Consider the following 17,508-nt stretch of genomic DNA (forward strand, 5'->3'; position numbering starts at 1 on the left):
TTCTATTCTATTTTCATCATTGACATTTCTAAAAAGCACATGGGTCAATGACCTATAAGAGTGTCCATGATAAATGAAAGAAAAAAAATCTTTTAAAAATCTGGTTTAAAAAAAACATGTGCCGAAATGTACTCTTTGTATTTGTATGTTGGTGTCATTTTATTATGTTTTTCAAAGTAAAAAGTTTTTATAAATATGATGAATTATTAATTCCTATACATCATAAATTCATAAACATCAATTACAACTCAAACGCTCACACTATCTGACCTAATGACCTTGACACAGTCATTATACAGTCTGCAGGGGTCCTTTTGACAATGTAATTTCCTTTTTTGTGCATGTTTCTCATGTTGGTTGGACCACATGACCTTGTTGTCACACTATTTGACTTTGATTTTGGTGCACTTTTTTATATTAAAAACATTGAAGCAGGTTTGTCGAAATATTTATTTTCATTTAAATATATATATATATATATATATTTAAGAAATGATAACAAATTATTATACCAAGCTACTAAAGGTTTGCTTCTCAAGAAATCCATTCTTTTAAAATTAAGCCTTTTTTTTTATTTCATTATGATATCAGGGCCATTGTATCACCCTGTCTTTAGTTATTTTACACTCTTAATTCTATAATAATGAATAATGCATTTTAATTCACAAACTTTATTTATTTTGTAATACAATAATAGGTAGGACACCTGTATATCTGCATGCTGATTGTTATGATGCTGGAGTCAAGTGATCTGAGTGCATTGTCACCTATTTTTCCAGGGCATGTATTATTAAGCAAATAATGGAAAGGTTCTCCTCATACAAAGCCCTGTCATGCAACACCTTTTTCATTGATTAGTGTTGATGTGTGTTAGGTCACGTCCCCAGTTTAATGCTGTCAGAGACCAAAAAAAACAACAACAACAACATCTGAAAGAAAGAGATACAGTGTCTCTATCCGTTTCTTCTGATTTGACAGTCTCCTGCTTCCTATCACACCGCTCGCTTGTTCGCATGTTCCTATTGGTTTGTTCATTAGTGACATTGCCGGCTACCCAATCCACTGTGTAAATTATTAAGTGCATTCTCCTATCAGAGTTTATTGTTTATTGTCTGTTGGGCCATGGCCAGTTGTTAGGATGGTGTTGATTGAGTCAAGACATCTCTGGGTTTGGTGTTCACACAGTGTGTCACTGTCTAGTGACGCAGAGTGATCAGGTGCTGCCTGCTAGGATATTAACCACAATTAAGAGGACCGTACTTTGTAAGTAACTCTTGTGCTTTTCGTACATGTTGTGTTTATGGAGATAATGCAACGTTGCTATCTGTTTTTTGAACAATGCGTAATTATTTGTTAATTCCAGATGTATCATCGCATGAATTGCTGTATTTGAGCACTTGGTTTGTCTCTAAACTTTTGTAATGTTGAAATAGCTTTTTGTTTCAAAACGGATATAAGTTCCTTCTAATTGTTTTCATTTGATATGATCTAAATATGCTCATAATTCTGATATTTTTCACAGCATGACTACTGAAGATTTTTACATGTTGTAGTCTGTCTTTAATTTATATTACTCATCACTGAACAATTTGAATTTAGTTTTTTATTTAATTGGTTGAAGAGTCTGTGGATGGTTATTATTCACTATGGTAATTATTAGGGAACCTACGTATATTACAATTCTGGCTGATACTTTTTTTCATGGCTAATAAATGTACCGACTACTTTGTCTTAATACATTGAAAAATGAAACATTAAGAATTAAAGCATCACAACAATTTAATGTACAGGATGTAAAATGTATATTCATTTTCATTTCATATTCAAGATTACATTTAAAAGTATAATTTAAATTATTAGTGATTTTAAAGATAAACTCTAAGTTAACATTAAATGATAGCAAATATAACCTAAATATAAAAAAGGGAAATGTGCATCCACAATTTAAATTCCATTATCAACCAATACCGATAAATATAATATAATAATAATAATAATAATAACAATAAACCTCTCTAATATCAGCCTGTAACCAATATACCAATTCTTTGTATACGCTGTATTTACAGTATGCTTGATTGAACTGGTATGTTAGCTTTTCTTCATAAACTGAGTTTAGCAGTTTACCTGATATTGCTTGCTTACTTGTAGTAACAGAATTCTATGTAAAACAGTTAACATAGAAAGAATGCCATCTTCAGCTCATTCGTCATCCTTTCTCCATTTTAACATAAACTTTACAGCACACAGGATTTTGCTGCTGTAGACGTACACATTGGACGGTTTTCTCTCAGTCCTCTAAATTCAAGAACTGTCAAACATGTTCATCAGATGTTTTAACTGAAGGTGTAAATGTGATTTAACATAGAATGTATCGTGTCAACACAAGTGTGTGGTCTTGAATTCCTTTAGCAAGCAGAGATATACACTCACCGGCCACTTTATTAGGTACCCCATGCTAGTAACGGGTTGGACCCCCTTTTGCCTTCAGAACTGCCTCAATTCTTCGTGGCATAGATTCAACAAGGTGCTGGAAGCATTCCTCAGGGAGTTTGGTCCATATTGACATGATGGCATCACACAGTTGCCGCAGATTTGTCGGCTGCACATCCATGATGCGAATCTCCCGTTCCACCACATCCCAAAGATGCTCTATTGGGTTGAGATCTGGTGACTGTGGAGGCCATTTTAGTACAGTGAACTCATTGTCATGTTCAAGAAACCAATTTGAAATGATTAGAGCTTTGTGACATGGTGGAAGTAGCCATCAGAGGATGGGTACATGGTGGCCATAAAGGGATGGACATGGTCAGAAACAATGCTCAGGTAGGCCGTGGCATTTAAACGATGCCCAATTGGCACTAAGGGGCCTAAAGTGTGCCAGGAAAACATCCCCCACACCATTACATCACCACCACCAGCCTGCACAGTGGTAACAAGGCATGATGGTTCCATGTTCTCATTCTGTTTACGCCAAATTCTGACTCTAACATCTGAATGTCTCAACAGAAATCGAGACTCATCAGACCAGGCAACATTTTTCCAGTCTTCAACTGTTCAATTTTGGTGAGCTCTTGCAAATTGTAGCCTCTTTTTCCTATTTGTAGTGGAGATGAGTGGTACCCGGTGGAGTCTTCTGCTGTTGTAGCCCATCCGCCTCAAGGTTGTGCGTGTTGTGGCTTCACAAATGCTTTGCTGCATACCTCGGTTGTAACGAGTGGTTATTTCAGTCACTGTTGCCCTTCTATCAGCTCGAACCAGTCTGGCCATTCTCCTCTGACCTCTGGCATCAACAAGGCATTTCCGCCCACAGAACTGCCGCTCACTGGATGTTTTTTTCTTTTTCGGACCATTCTCTGTAAACCCTAGAGATGGTTGTGCGTGAAAATCCCAGTAGATTAGCAGGTTCTGAAATACTCAGACCAGCCCTTCTGGCACCAACAATCATGCCACGTTCAAAGTCACTCAAATCACCTTTCTTCCCCATACTGATGCTCGGTTTGAACTGCAGGAGATTGTCTTGACCATGTCTACATGCCTAAATGCACTGAGTTGCCGCCATGTGATTGGCTGCTTAGAAATTAAGTGTTAACGAGCAGTTGGACAGGTGTACCTAATAAAGTGGCTGGTGAGTGTATGTGTGAAGGGTTTAACCTTACCAAACCTTTATACAAACTGTTTAGGCCTACATGGTTCTACCATTTCTGATTCTTTTCTTTCATTCCCCCAATAATTTAATTTCATGTATTAGAACAGAACATTGAGCAATACTTCATGGTTTCTATTTGTTTCAACTCTTATCTTTGAGTATTTCCCCTGAGTAACTGTCCAAAGCAACCAGTGAAAAAGAAAGACTTTAAATTGTTTTACACCGGATTTCCACCATCTTACTACCATATAGGATATATGGATTTGGTGCTTTTGCTGTAGTCTCACTCTCTTCATCAGCGTTCGTGTGGCCTATAAGGCAGAGAAGAGGATGCGAGGACCGTGTTTTTCCAGCATCCACTGCCTAAGCCACAGAAGAGGATAGCTGATGGAAACCAAATGTGCCATGGTGTCCACTGGCTTTGATTAAACCTTCACGCAGAGACAGATGCATCCTGATCGTGAGCGAGGAACTGAACTGCTGCTCAAAGGTCACGAAGGAAAGAGATTCCACTTCGCTAATGTAGTTTTGCCCCATATACCCACATTACCCCTCCGAAAGTTTATCTATTTATGAATTGCACAACTTCTGGGAAATGTATTCCTGCCTTTGCCCAAGCCGTGTCACAGCACATTTCGTGCTGTTTGGACATCAAAGTGCCGTGCAAGAGGAAATTGGGAGGACCACCTTGCAGAGACAAAGCAAAATAGCATGCTGCGGCATATCAGTGTTCCCTTTGATGCTCTGTGCGTGTGTGTGTTTTACAGAGAGCCCTTTGAGAGCCACATTTGATATGCATTCTGCATGGAGTCCATTAGGATATTACAGTTTCATCAGCGGTGATCTAAATGTTTCCATATACTCTGCATTTTCCCTCTGGTAAAGTGGGATCTAGATGTTGGGCTCAGGTACAACTATTTTGCCCCCTAGCTAGGGCCCCTCTTACTGTAATGCTCACATATCGCTACGCGGACCACAACACTGCACAAAAGACAGACCACAAATAGCTGTTTCTCATGTGTATGATTGGGATATTATGCTGTGCGATGTATCGAATGGCAATAATTGGGCTTTTATTCCATTTTCCTTACAGGTCTACGTGAAATAATTTGCTTTGATGGCACACTACCTGAATCGGTAAATATTATATGATAATAAAAGTATTGTATTGTATTGCAGCTCTGTCCAGCTGCACAGCCTCTGGAAGAGAACTGTCCTATAGAGGAAGAGCTTAGAGAGAAACCAGCTGTGTCCCGGCAACTTTGCTCTGATTATTACAGACAGATTACTAATCCACACAATAACATGGACAGTCTTAAGGTGAGTCTTGTACGTTTTTGAAAAATAACACGATATGAATGACGAAGCATGCCATTAGTTCTGTTCTAAAATTCAGTGAGCTGTTTCTCTGCTTAATTCCTGCATAGGTAGCTGCCTTCCAAGGGAGCGTTTTAACTGTGTAACATCTCTTAAATGACTGATTTCAAATGCTATACTTTGAAACAGCTCCATGCGCCACACAAAAAGGAAAAACATATCTGTCAATAGATTTCAATACAGTTTAACATAGCATGTTGCTAAGCTAACTGTGCAATACTGTAATAAGTATTAAAATACACAGTGCACAGAAATATTGAGTAAAATCCATAACTTTAATAAAACCAATAGAGTGTAATTTAGAATGTAATTTAAACTCCCTCTATGAGCAGCTCACTAGACTTTATAACAGAGCAATTATTTATTATTTAAATAGCAAAAAGCAATTATTTTGCATTAGATCAAAAAAAGTGTGCTTTAAGGCATTAGTATCTGACTGTAGTAAGTGTCGACATTCAATTGAATGCCTTTCCATTTAATTTTTACCCCACCAGCACCCTGAGACAGAAGATTCGCCTCAAGCCCGTTACCCCGCTCCACCTCTTTCACCTCCTCCACCCCCTTCCACCACTACCTCCTCAGTCAGATCACCTCCATCTTCTATCCCACATGGGAACGCTTTACACAATGTCCACATGGCCACTACTGGTGAGAAAGCCCTAAGGGGGCTGTTTAATACCCGTAGTGCTGCTCTGCAAGTTTATGTTCTGTAATCCTGAGAGAATTTTGTGGGCACTGCTGTCACCATTGACTCATCCTTCCTTAATTTCTCTTGATGACTTAATTCCAGTTCAATGAGTAATGGTAATCAGCCTATGTGAATATGATCAGAACATAACTGGAAACAGATGAGAGTAACAAATAATGTTCTTGTTCTGATTGTCATTGCAGTGGTGAAGAACCTTAGCTCCACTACGCCTGCAAGTAAGCCAGTACCAGAGAAAGGGAAACTGCTAATGGGAGAAATGAAACTGGGAGATGTGAAATCTATCGCCAGCTTTAAAAAATCTGTATTGACTGCAGATTTGACATTTTCAGTTAGTAAATTTACCATACACAGTTTATCATAATAACTAAGTCTAAAGGCCAACTACACTGCAAAGATAGACGCAGACCAATGGTGACAGTCACCAGATTAGAGCATGTCACTTCTCAGATGTTCCAAGACTGGAAAACGCTGATTCAGCATGTTCAATCGGCAAAAACAAGCTCCGACAAAAGCTAACAGACTCCGAAAGGGGTGACACACTGATCTGACAAAACCCAACGAAATGTCTGTTGCCGTCTGTCTGTGCAGTGTAAATTGGCCTTAAAGCTGTGTTCACACTAGCAAAATACTGTTGTCAGTCCTTTGAATTCTAAATGCAGTTACATGACCTATCCTATCCATAAGTCTGAAGTCACATGAAGTCACACTGAATGTCACGTTTCCAGATCCAAAAAAGCAAACGACAAACAGTGCTAATACACATTGACAGTGTGCTGTAGTACTCCCAAAAAAATCATGATCCTAACCCTTATCTCCATATGGAAATTTTAGATGGCCAGACAGTGATCTCTGTATCTTTCAAATATTTGTTTTTTGGGATTACGTGAGCCCGAAGACTGTACAATGAGTTTTTAAAAGTTTAGCTTAAAGGTGTGATATAATTGAATAGTGCTTACGTAGGCCAGCAGGAGCTGTAAACCTCACTCCCCTGGCTTCAAGAGGCGCGCTAGTGACTGATGCTAGCGGCTGCGGTATTTAGCGTCCTTGATAGCGTGCCTGCTTCCCACGCCGGAAAACCCGGTTTGAATCCCGCTCAAATGCTGCACTCTACACTCTAAGCAAGATTTGCCGAACTTGAGACTCGTTTAGACTCGTTCATTAGGACATCATGAAAGTCCCAAAGTCAGCATGTTGCTAAGCTAACTGCGCAATACTCTAATAAGCATAAACGTACTGTACACAGCACCATTAGTCCATAAAAATAAATCAATAATTGATTTGACTTTTATATTGATGCTAAAGCTGTTGTGTGAACTGAACACTTAGAGCGTTGTCTTGGTAAATACAGTTGTCAGTGACGTTGTCAGTGTTGACCATGTGAACATAGTTTATTTATTGACTTGAACTTTTATGAATGTACTGAATCACTTTATCATATATGTAGAAGAAAACCGCATTATTGTACAAAAAAGAACCAAGTTTATTAAATTCATGGTTTCATATTAGCCAAGCATGATAGTGCTGTTTTTGTTTTTTATGTACTTGACAGCTTAAGGGCACCAGTACTTGCCAATACATTATTGTCTTGCCTTTTCTTTTTTAGAATAAAATGGTTGTGTTACCGACAGAGGAGGCTAATTTGTCTGATATTGATTACCTGGTGCCCATGCACGATGAGAAGGGCAGACCTATAGCAGAATGGAAGAGACAGGTGATGGTACGACAGCTACAGGCCAGATTATTTGACCAGGAAACCCAGAGGATGAAGGTGAGCTACAGATAGTGCATTACATTTCTGACTGCAACTTTCTCCAGGTTGGATTTTAATTGGATGTATTGTATCTTATTAAACAGGAGAATGGTAGTAGATATTCTAAGATGGATAGTTGGAGGTTCTCCCAGGCTCACAATGCCATCCTGGGTCCATTTGGAGAACTTCTAACAGAAGAGGACCTCATTTATCTAGAGAAGCAAATTAAGAGTGTCTCGATGCATAAGAACTGCGAGGGCTATGAAATGGAGCTTGCTCATCTGGCCGAAGAACTTCGAAACATTCTCCCTGCACCGATAGTCAACATCACAGTCAACACCCAGTACAAAAACTCTACACAGACTCCTTTACCCGTTTGGTGCAACCGTATTTCAGGGATTGTGAAGAGTATGTCACTGCTTATGACCAACCTAACAGACCAGCCCTACTGCAAAATGCCAAACACAGAGCTTGTGAGTGTCTTCTCTCAGGCTTCAGAGAGGCAAGCCTCCACCAGAGGCAGGAGGGAGAAGATAGAAAACGAGATTCACCAGTTTGGGGTCTCTGTGAGGAACCTGAAGTCCAACTTTGAGAATCAGAATGAATCCTCATTGGAGGATTCAGGGAGAACAGAATCATTGGGTGACCAAGAGAAAGAACTAGTAGAGAGTGGTTTGGATGAGGTCTCTCAAAAACAGGAACAAAGACCAGAGATTGACCAGAGTGATGATTCAGAGATCGACTATGTAATCAGCGATGCCATGGAAAGTACAACCCTGCGAAAGGAACGTATTGTGGTATTGTTCCTGGGTCACTGGAAGAAGTCAGCTTATACTGTAACAGTGAGAAACGCTCAGAGGAAGCAAAGCATTGATTCGCTGGAGATATCTATGAAACCAAAGTGTGAACGCAAAGCTAGCTTGGATATCTCTCAGAAGAGGACCATGGAGAATGGCAAACTGGGGCACTTTTTCAAGCAGAGAAGTGCCATCAATAAGATGATTGGGAACTGGAGAAGCATGATCTCATTTGTACCGTCGCGGCAGATACGAAGACTCAACCGGCAGCAGGCAATTTACTCACCTGAGCAGTTCCTCCCCCGTGTGGATGGATCTCCCGTTGACTACGACACGCTGACACTCGACCTCTTCATGCTCGGCTACTTTCACATACTGGAGTTGGATTTGCCATCAGATGAGAGGAAAATGAGACACCTGCTGTGCTTTGAAGTGTTCGACCATGTGGGGCGTTTTACCTGGGAAACTGTCCGGGATTTTCATAAGGCTGTAATTCAGGACATTGAAGCTGGAAACCGGGAATGGAAGGATGGATTTGAGGACATTAAGGTGAAGTTCTTTGGAGATGGATCAGGCCAACCAGAGCTTGAACACTTAGAGCAGACTACAACGGTAGACAAGAGACCTGTGCCTAAAGTCATTGTACAGACGCCCACCCCAGATGAGGGTGATGTCCTGAAAAATAATGCAGATATTAGTTGTCTGACTAATGATGAAATTTGCAAATATATTGACCGTAGTTTTGCTTTCTGGAAAGAAAAGGAGGCTGAGATATTTGATTTTGAGGAATGACAATAAGCCGTTTGGGGCAGGGTGGTATGTACATAGATTTCTTATAATCTTTAAGTATGTCTATTTTTTTTTTGATTTGATGTAGAATTGGTACCAATATGTATATAGTTGTGACAGTAAAGGCCATTTGCCGGAAGACTGCCATAAACGGAAGTGTTTGCTATTCTGTTCTGATTCTTTCTCAGAATTTTGTGATTTTAAAAAATGATTTAAATGACTATTTCAGTTGAGTTTTTTTACACCTTAGAATCTGACATTTAGAGACTTACAGCAGACTGATGTGCTTTTATTTTGCACCAATATTGGAGGCTGCTTACTCTAATGATTAAATAAACGATCATCTGACTGTTTACTCTTGTGCAGAGTGTTGTGTGTATCTCTTTAAGAGCAGCTGTGAACTTAACTGTACTATTTTGCCTGGCCTAAAAATAGCAGTGTGAAAGACAAGCATGCTCTCCCAGTGACTCTGCAGAAGACGACGTGTCCCCCATTTCAGACAGCAGCAACAAAATAGACTCCCTTTTAAAAAAGTACTATGAATAATGTATGGTTTCTGCTTTCATTCGCAGGCAGGTAAGTTTATTCAGAGTATATTTTGTCTTAAAAAGAAGAAATTAAACTTAAATATTGCAAGTACTGTCAGTTGCTCCTTGGACAATAAACTTTGTATTTTAAGTAAATGGACCTAAACATTATTTGAAGTGTCTGTTGTTTGAGAAAATGTTATATTTGATATATTTGTGTTGCACATTATAGAAAACAATTAAAGAAAATTATTTTGAATATTAGGGGAAAATTTACTTTGAGTCATTTTGTTGTTCTGATTAAAGCAACGTCATAAACGGTTTGTGCAAAAAGCCACAGAGTAAGCTATCACGTCATTAGATTTGTGAAGTTCTTCAGAATCATAAACAACAATCATATTGGAAATTCACAAGAATGGCCATTTTTTCTTGTTTAACAGCCTCTGTTGATTCGCCAGTGATATTTCTTTTTAGTGTGTTATGTGTGCAAACTCTCTAACAGGCAACGGAATTCATCTTGAATGGTAGTAAGTTTAATGCTCACAATTATACTCTCCCAGTGTGCCTTTCAAATATATTGTCTTTGGCAAGAACTTCCATCTGATAATTTGACTTATATTGATGTTCTAACATGACTTCATTCTCTTCCAATTTGTTTCTGAAATGTTCTGTTACCAAGCAGAAAGACTGAAAATTTGTCCTCAGGTCACTGGAGGCTCCACACTGCTGTGATCATGAATGTCGCAATCAGATTTCATGTGACTGATTATACCCATTTGTCTTGTCCGATGTAGGTAAACACTGAAAACATCTGTTGGTTGGCCCTGAATGCATTAAGACCATAGGTCAGAGTGTCGTCATGGTGCGTAATGTAGACGACCTAGACTTCTGCCTCTCTTCCCACCCGCAGAGCATCTTAGAGGGCCTGCGCTCCCTCTGTTCTCAACCCAAACTTGTGGATGTCACCCTGAGCGCTGGTGGACGGGATTTCCCCTGTCACCGTGGAATCCTTGCACTCTGCAGCCATTACTTCCATTCCATGTTCTCAGGTGATTTCGTGGAGAGCATTGCTGCTCGTGTCGAGCTTCATGATGTAGATCCGAATGTATTGTCAACACTGTTGGACTTTGCTTATACAGGGAAACTCACCATCAACAAAAACAATGTGGAGGGACTCATGTGCACGTCCAGCCAGCTCCAGTTCCACACTGTCCGTACTGTATGCAGCCGATATTTGCAGCACCAGATAGATGCCACAAACTGCTTGGGAATCTTTGAGTTTGGAGAGATCCATGGATGCCCTGAAGTTGTTGCTAAAGCATGGGGCTTCCTCCTTGAGAACTTTGAGGCAGTGCAACAACATGAGGAGTTTTTGCTGCTGGAGAAAGACAGGCTGGTGGCCTGCCTGAAGGATGAAGATCTGCACTTAAGAGATGACCGGTCCTGTACCGAAGCGGTTTTGGCCTGGGTCAGGCATTGTAGAGAAAATCGGATCTGCCACCTGCGAGAATTGTTGAGCTTGGCTAAGCTTTCCCTCCTCCCAGAATCCTACCTCACTGACAACTTGCTCAAAGAGCCCTTGGTGCAGAACTCGCTAGAATCCAAAGAGTTGGTGGAGGGAATATGTAGAGAGGTCAGACAAATCTATTTTATTGAGGTTTCTTAATAATGTTTCATTCTACAAAATACATTTTGTGTTGTTGTTTTATTCTTCAGAAACGAGAAATGATAGGAGGTGTGTCAGAGCAAAGAGTCACTCAGAATGCCCTCAACCTGCAGGAGGTTTTATTTGTGATGGGTGGTCCCTCGCTGGATGACTCGGACGATGAAGACGAGGATGAAGATGAAGACACAGATAGAAGATTGCACCCCAGAAATTGTTGTTTCTACAACCCAAAGCTTGGTAAGGACAACTTCAGCTGGCACATCAACTCCATATAGGGAGAGTTACCGTAATGTGGAACGCTTAAGATCTGATGTGCATACTACCAGTCAAATCTGAATACACTTAAAGGGGTAATTCACTGCTAATAAGATGCTCCTTTAATAAACTTTAGATGTATGCAGTAGAAAAAGAAAATTGTGGTGTTGCCTTTTGTCAAAAATGTAGGAAAACTACACAACACCCATAATGTGAGCAGGATTTTAATGTATACAGTGCATGCATAATTATTATGCATGTTGAAATTCTGATCATATTTTTTTTCCAAGCACATTTTACCAATTCCAAACTACATCAATCTTAATAACTACTATTAATCTTGTATTTAATCATTTTTAAGTGATATTTAATTGTTCAGGAAGGCTGGAAGTGAAAAACGCCTTATATTCAGGTGTGCGTAATTATTAAGCAGGTTTTCTTTTACAGTTAAAATGGGCCAAAAAAGAGATATAACTCGCACTAAAAATTAAGGTTTGGACAGCAAAACGCTCATTAGTTCAGCAGTGTCATTCAAAAACAGTCCAAGAAGAAAAGACACATGTTAACTGCAAAGAAAATTTAGAATTAAGGTGAAGAATTAGATGTGAAACCATCAGGAACTCTTTAGTCTCCAGTGTCACCATTCACCAGAACGGCAACATACCTGGAGTCTCCAGAAGTACAAGGTGTCCGGATCTCAGAGACTTTGCTATGGTAAAAAATCCTGAAATATGACCCACACTTAAGAATCACAAGCTGAAGTGTTGTGAAATACATGAAGACTGTTTATAGACAACCTATCTGTCTGAAGGCTTTATAGACAGATAGGTTGAGAGTGACTCTTCAGGGACCAGCACCAGTTCAAGCCAGACAACAGCAGCGGTGGCGAAGGAGTCGTGCTGTGAGCTGCTACAATGAGCAATACGGACCTTTCAGGGTAGGAGATGGACTTAAAATCAACTCCCAAAACTTACTGCCAGATTCTGAAAGATATATTCTTAAAACAGTGGTACGACAGGATATCGTGCTGGTCTTTCAAGAGTCACTCCCAACCTATCTGTCTATAAAGCCTATAAAAAAAACAAGTCTTCATGTATTTCACAACACTTCAGCTTGTGATTCTTATTAAGTGTGGGTCATATTTCAGGATTCTTTACCATAGCAAAGTCTCTGATATCCTGACACCTTGTACTTCTGGAGACTCCAGGATAGGTTGCAGCTCTGGGAAATGGTGGCACTGGAGACTAAAGGAATTCCTGATGGTTTCACACCTACTGTAATTCTTTTTTTCTTTTTGGCAGTTAACATTTCTTTTCTTCTTGGCCTGTTTTTGTATGACTCTGCTGAACCAATGAGTGTTTTGCTGTCCATTGGCCACACCTTAATTTTGCCATTTCTAATATTGCATTAGTATTTTATTCTTTTCATGAGCATTTAATATAATTTTTGACTTTTCAGGCCTTTTTTGGCCCATTTTACCTGTAAAAGAAAACCTGCTTAATAATTATGCACACCCGAATACAAGGCTTCCACTTCCACTTCCAGCCTTCCTTAACAATTATATATGACTTATAAATGATTAAATACAAAATAAATAGTAGTTATTAAGATTGATGTGGTTTGAAATTGGTAAAATTTGCTGCGGGAAAAAAATATGATCTTGCACAATTATGCTCTCTCTCTCTCTCTCTCTCTCTCTCTCTCTCTCTCTCTCTCTCTCTCTCTCTCTCTCTCTCTCTCTCTCTCTCTCTCTCTCTCTCTCTCTCTATATATATATATATATATATATATATATATATATATATATATATATACACAGGTGAAACTCGAAAAATTAGAATATCATGCAAAAGTTATAATTTTGATGATTATGGCTCACAGCTTATGAAAACCCCAAATTAAAAATCTCAGAAAATTATAATATTACATGAAATCAATTAAAAAAAGGATTTTAAATGCATAAATGTCGGCCCTCTGAAAAGCACAATAATGCATATGTATATAGTTAAATATACTATTAGTTTAATCTTTTAATTTGAATTACTGAAATACATGAACTGTTGCACGCTATTCTAATTTTTTGAGTTTCACCTGTATATATGGGGTCTGTAGTTTTCACAAAAGCCCTATGCTGACAAATAAACAAGTAACATGTAAAATTGTCATTTTTAAAAGGGTACATACGATGCTTCACCTCTTGATGCTGGTTAAAAACAATATTCATTATTCCATATCCTTTGATGACCTTTACTTTACTTATTACAAAATGTTAAAAACAGTAATAAAAAATGAGCATGTATATCCACACTTTTAATTGGTAGATGAGATCTCATTTACCCTACCATACGCTATATACTGTATACATGTGCATTTTTAAAAAGATTTTTAAGGTATATTTTATTCTTTTTTTCCATAGGGCAGTGGTTTCAGTTACCCGATTTCCCCAACTACAATAAATGGGGTTATTCTGTTGTCTCCTTAAACAGCAATGTGTATGTCACAGGTGAGCTGAACTCTTTTCATAAGATATGTAACCATTACCTAAGGGCTGTAACCCCCATATCAACTTAGACAACTTTGAAATGATACAAATAAAAAACAGCAGGACACAACTTCTATTTTTACCAAGAGAAAACAATCCAAAGATTTTCATGGTATTTATAGAGCTTGTGCCCTTTGGGAAAGGATCAGTAAGATTTATAGTTATTACACACATGAATGGAACGTCATCTCCAATGAGGATTTGGAGATGCTGAGATAAAACAGTCCCATGTCTTTTAGACAATCCTGCTAAGACTCACATAAGACCTGAAATCACTTTAGAAATGTGGGGACTAGAACGCAAAGAAGCAGAACATTAACTTTGGGATTACCTGGGATACTTGGGGCATTATTGCCTAATGTTGCCTTGTCACCAATGGGGACAGTTGAACCTTCCTGTTGAGCTGAGGATTTATTCAAATAAATCAGCTAAGCCTTCATCTGAATTTACATGGAATGGAAAAAATACCAATTTACAAGATTTTTTATAACTCTCAGGAGGATCAAGAGGGTCTCAGTCCAACACGTGGTCCACCACAGAGACCTGGAAGTTCATCACTCGTGAGGGGAAGTGGGTCACAGTCGCCCCAATGTTGCGGCCCAGGACTAACCACTCTTCTGCAACTCTCAATGGAGAGATTTATGTAATTGGTGGTAAGAAAACAAATCAGTTTCCAACTGCATGCTTCAGACAAAGGTATATGTGTAGATTTCCCTGCAGAACTGGACATTTTTGTGTAACATAAGACATTGCTTTTTTTTTTTCACTGACAGGAACTACAATGGATTTTGTCGAGGTTGAACATTATGACCCATTCAGTAATTGCTGGACTCCCACAGGCCCAGCACTGAAGTATGTGACTAACTTTACAGCCACATCGTGTGAAGGAAAGCTGTACCTCATTGGTTCTTGTGCTGTTAAATATAATGCCCTGACTATGCAGTGCTACAACCCTGTCATAGGTAAGAAACAACACATGTCAACGTGTATTATATCACAAGTATCAGTAAAAACAAACCACATCTGTCATATCAGAGCCTCTAGTGGTTTGGAATTAGTAATTCAGAACAATTTTATGAGACACTTTACAAGAGTGTTCACTCATGGAGCCCTGCCAAGATTGAAGCACAGTTCAATAATCTGTAGTCAGAGTATACTTTTGTAAATGAGGTTTCTCTTCTTCAACAGATAGCTGGTGTATCATCTGCTCTCCTTTTATTCCTAAATATCTCTCTTCTCCCCGCTCTGTCTCTATGGATGGAGTCATTTACCTCGTAGCAGATAACACCAAAAAGGTCTATTTGTATGACCCAGAGGGTAATATGTGGGAAAAAGTGAGTTTTATGTCATCTTTTTTTTTTTTTACACAGAGAATCAAGCACATACAAAGTTAGCCGAACCCTCATGTACTGTTTATATGCTTGCCATTTTTCTTCCCAGATTCAGTTTCTGCACACTCTTCATGAGAATGGGGATTTGGTGGTTCTAGGCAGGCAATTGTATGTGACTGGAGGGCACTGGAAGGGAATGGAGGGGGATTACGGTGTGGAAGTGGAAGTATACAACCGTGCCTCCAACACTTGGAAGGTGGACGGCTTTCTTCCCAGACTCTGGTCCTACAGTGGCTGTTGTTCCATCTTCCTGGACACTTCCCAGTGGACTGAATTCTTCCCTGAGGAGACTTAATATCTGTCCTATCCCCTAAATCCTGACTTAAGCTTTGGTGCAAAATGTCCACTTTTCTCAGCGTACACTGGCAACTATCATTTAGAAAAAAGGAATTACAATATCAGTTTATAACAATCATATCCCAGAGAGCACACACAGGCTACTTATCCAAGATGTGTTAAAGAGCAGTTCATCTGGAAAGCATTTGCTGTGTACAAACATCTGATAAACATATTTAAAAAGTCAGTTTACATACATCTTAAAGACGTTTTCTGAATGTCTATTTAACATATGATAGGAAATGTCTTAGAGACGTATTGCAAACACTCAAAAAAATAACATGTACTAATAGGGAATGTGAGGTCACTAATTTGTTTTACTCTAAAGATAATATCAATTATTGCTTTTATTTGTGTAAAATTGTGTATAATGAGTGTTGAGTATTGTTAGGCTTTAAGTATTTGATAAGGAGTGAGCCATTCCACCGAAAGGGTGACATTTCTGTCCCCAGGACATTATATGCATAAAAATGCATGATAATTAACTCTAAAATACATTTTATTATCAATCAAAATGTCCTGCACATTAAGCTAACTACAAATTTAAAATGTATAATTAAAAACATTAATAAAAACTGCATAGAACACTAAAAAATAGCATTTTCTGCATGTCCCTATACTCTATCTCTAAACTTTACTATGAAATATAATGATTAAAATCCTTCATAAATCCTATTTTTTTGCATTGTTGTGTGACTTTATATCCAATCTATGCTTTAAAATGTTTTTTTTTTTTTTTTTCATGAGAATTTTTTTTTTATCTAATATTTTAGATAAAATACAAATTTTAGTCGTGGCCCCGGGTTTTCACTCAGTCCTGTTACCCTAACACATCCCCCCCTCTGCAAAACTTGGAATATTCCACAAGACACATTTTCAACAGGAAGTTGCATCATCTGGATCTTCTGAAGGCAATGGGAAGACCATAAGTAGCCTAAGTCCTCACAATTTAATTTCTGTATATTTGATGAAATTGTAACTATGACTGAGAAGGTCAATCTCAACATACTGTTCTGTTACCTAAATTATTTCTTAGATTTTATTAATTTATTTAAAAAATATTAACTTTTGGTAAGTCACTAGAATTTGCTACGTGTCCTTATGCTATTAGCATATGCTATGTGGCCATATGTCATGTATTTGATAACTTTTTGCCTCAAAACTCAATCCTGTTACTTTCAGTCCTGTTACTTGTATGAAAAATAACAGGAGTGAGTTAAAGTAACAGGAGGGAGTAGAGTCCTCTGTTTTCTTGATTTAATACTGTAAATATTAGTCGATACTATTCACCTGAATTATGAGGTTTAAGGTTGCAATCACTTATATTGGAGACATTAGCATTAGTTTTACAATGTGAACACCATACTTCCAGGAAGCCAGTCCACCACAAAGTGACTTAAACGTTTTGTCTGTGTCTTTCTTATATTTTGAAGAAGATGGATAAACCCCATACTATGCAGGTACCAGAAACTCCCACCTATGGCATGCTGCACGGGAAGGAGCAAGACACACCTGCAACCCTCTCTTAACTTCCCTCTTTCCCCCTCCCTCTCTTCTTCTCTCTCTCTCTCTCCTTTTTTGTCTTTCCACCTCCTTCGCTGTGAAGTACTACTAGCACATAGTAAATCACAGAAATCTTATGCACAAATAGTCATGTACACTCTCTCTCATACACACTCATATAGACACTCATTCCTGTTACCCAATGTTCATTCCTGTT

At 38.6% G+C, this 17,508-nt stretch overlaps 2 protein-coding genes across 2 annotated transcripts in view; both read left to right on the forward strand.

The window, feature by feature from the left end:
- The window catches only part of espnla (espin like a), a 34,734-nt gene extending 25,623 nt beyond the window's left edge, over nucleotides 1–9,111 (forward strand). The window contains exons 6-10 of the mRNA XM_056246303.1: nucleotides 4,829–4,969; nucleotides 5,521–5,674; nucleotides 5,918–6,063; nucleotides 7,339–7,503; nucleotides 7,590–9,111. Of these exons, the coding sequence (XP_056102278.1) occupies nucleotides 4,829–4,969; nucleotides 5,521–5,674; nucleotides 5,918–6,063; nucleotides 7,339–7,503; nucleotides 7,590–9,074 (2,091 nt within the window). The 3' untranslated portion in view covers nucleotides 9,075–9,111. The remainder of the gene's footprint in view (nucleotides 1–4,828; nucleotides 4,970–5,520; nucleotides 5,675–5,917; nucleotides 6,064–7,338; nucleotides 7,504–7,589) is intronic.
- A 319-nt stretch (nucleotides 9,112–9,430) lies between these two features.
- Nucleotides 9,431–15,987, forward strand: klhl30 (kelch-like family member 30). The gene is made up of 8 exons (XM_056246304.1): nucleotides 9,431–9,647; nucleotides 10,393–11,231; nucleotides 11,315–11,501; nucleotides 13,936–14,022; nucleotides 14,559–14,714; nucleotides 14,835–15,023; nucleotides 15,250–15,395; nucleotides 15,502–15,987. The coding sequence occupies exons 2-8, from the start codon at nucleotides 10,458–10,460 to the stop codon at nucleotides 15,745–15,747; spliced, it is 1,785 nt and encodes a 594-aa protein (XP_056102279.1). The 5' UTR covers nucleotides 9,431–9,647; nucleotides 10,393–10,457; the 3' UTR covers nucleotides 15,748–15,987.
- Nucleotides 15,988–17,508: the final 1,521 nt, after the last annotated feature.

This window comes from Rhinichthys klamathensis, unplaced genomic scaffold (assembly GCF_029890125.1).
Source record: "Rhinichthys klamathensis goyatoka isolate OS25496 unplaced genomic scaffold, OSU_Roscu_1.1 h1tg000036l_1, whole genome shotgun sequence".
Lineage (NCBI taxonomy): Eukaryota > Metazoa > Chordata > Actinopteri > Cypriniformes > Leuciscidae > Rhinichthys > Rhinichthys klamathensis.

What these genes read in the sequence shown, in the direction of transcription:
- klhl30 (XM_056246304.1), top strand. Translation starts at nt 10,458, where the DNA reads ATGGTGCGTAATGTAGACGACCTAGACTTCTGCCTCTCTTCCCACCCG. An exon ending in TGGAGGGAATATGTAGAGAG is followed by an intron (nt 11,232 to 11,314) that starts GTCAGACAAATC and finishes TTTATTCTTCAG; the next exon opens with AAACGAGAAATGATAGGAGG. An exon ending in TTTCTACAACCCAAAGCTTG is followed by an intron (nt 11,502 to 13,935) that starts GTAAGGACAACT and finishes TTTTTTCCATAG; the next exon opens with GGCAGTGGTTTCAGTTACCC.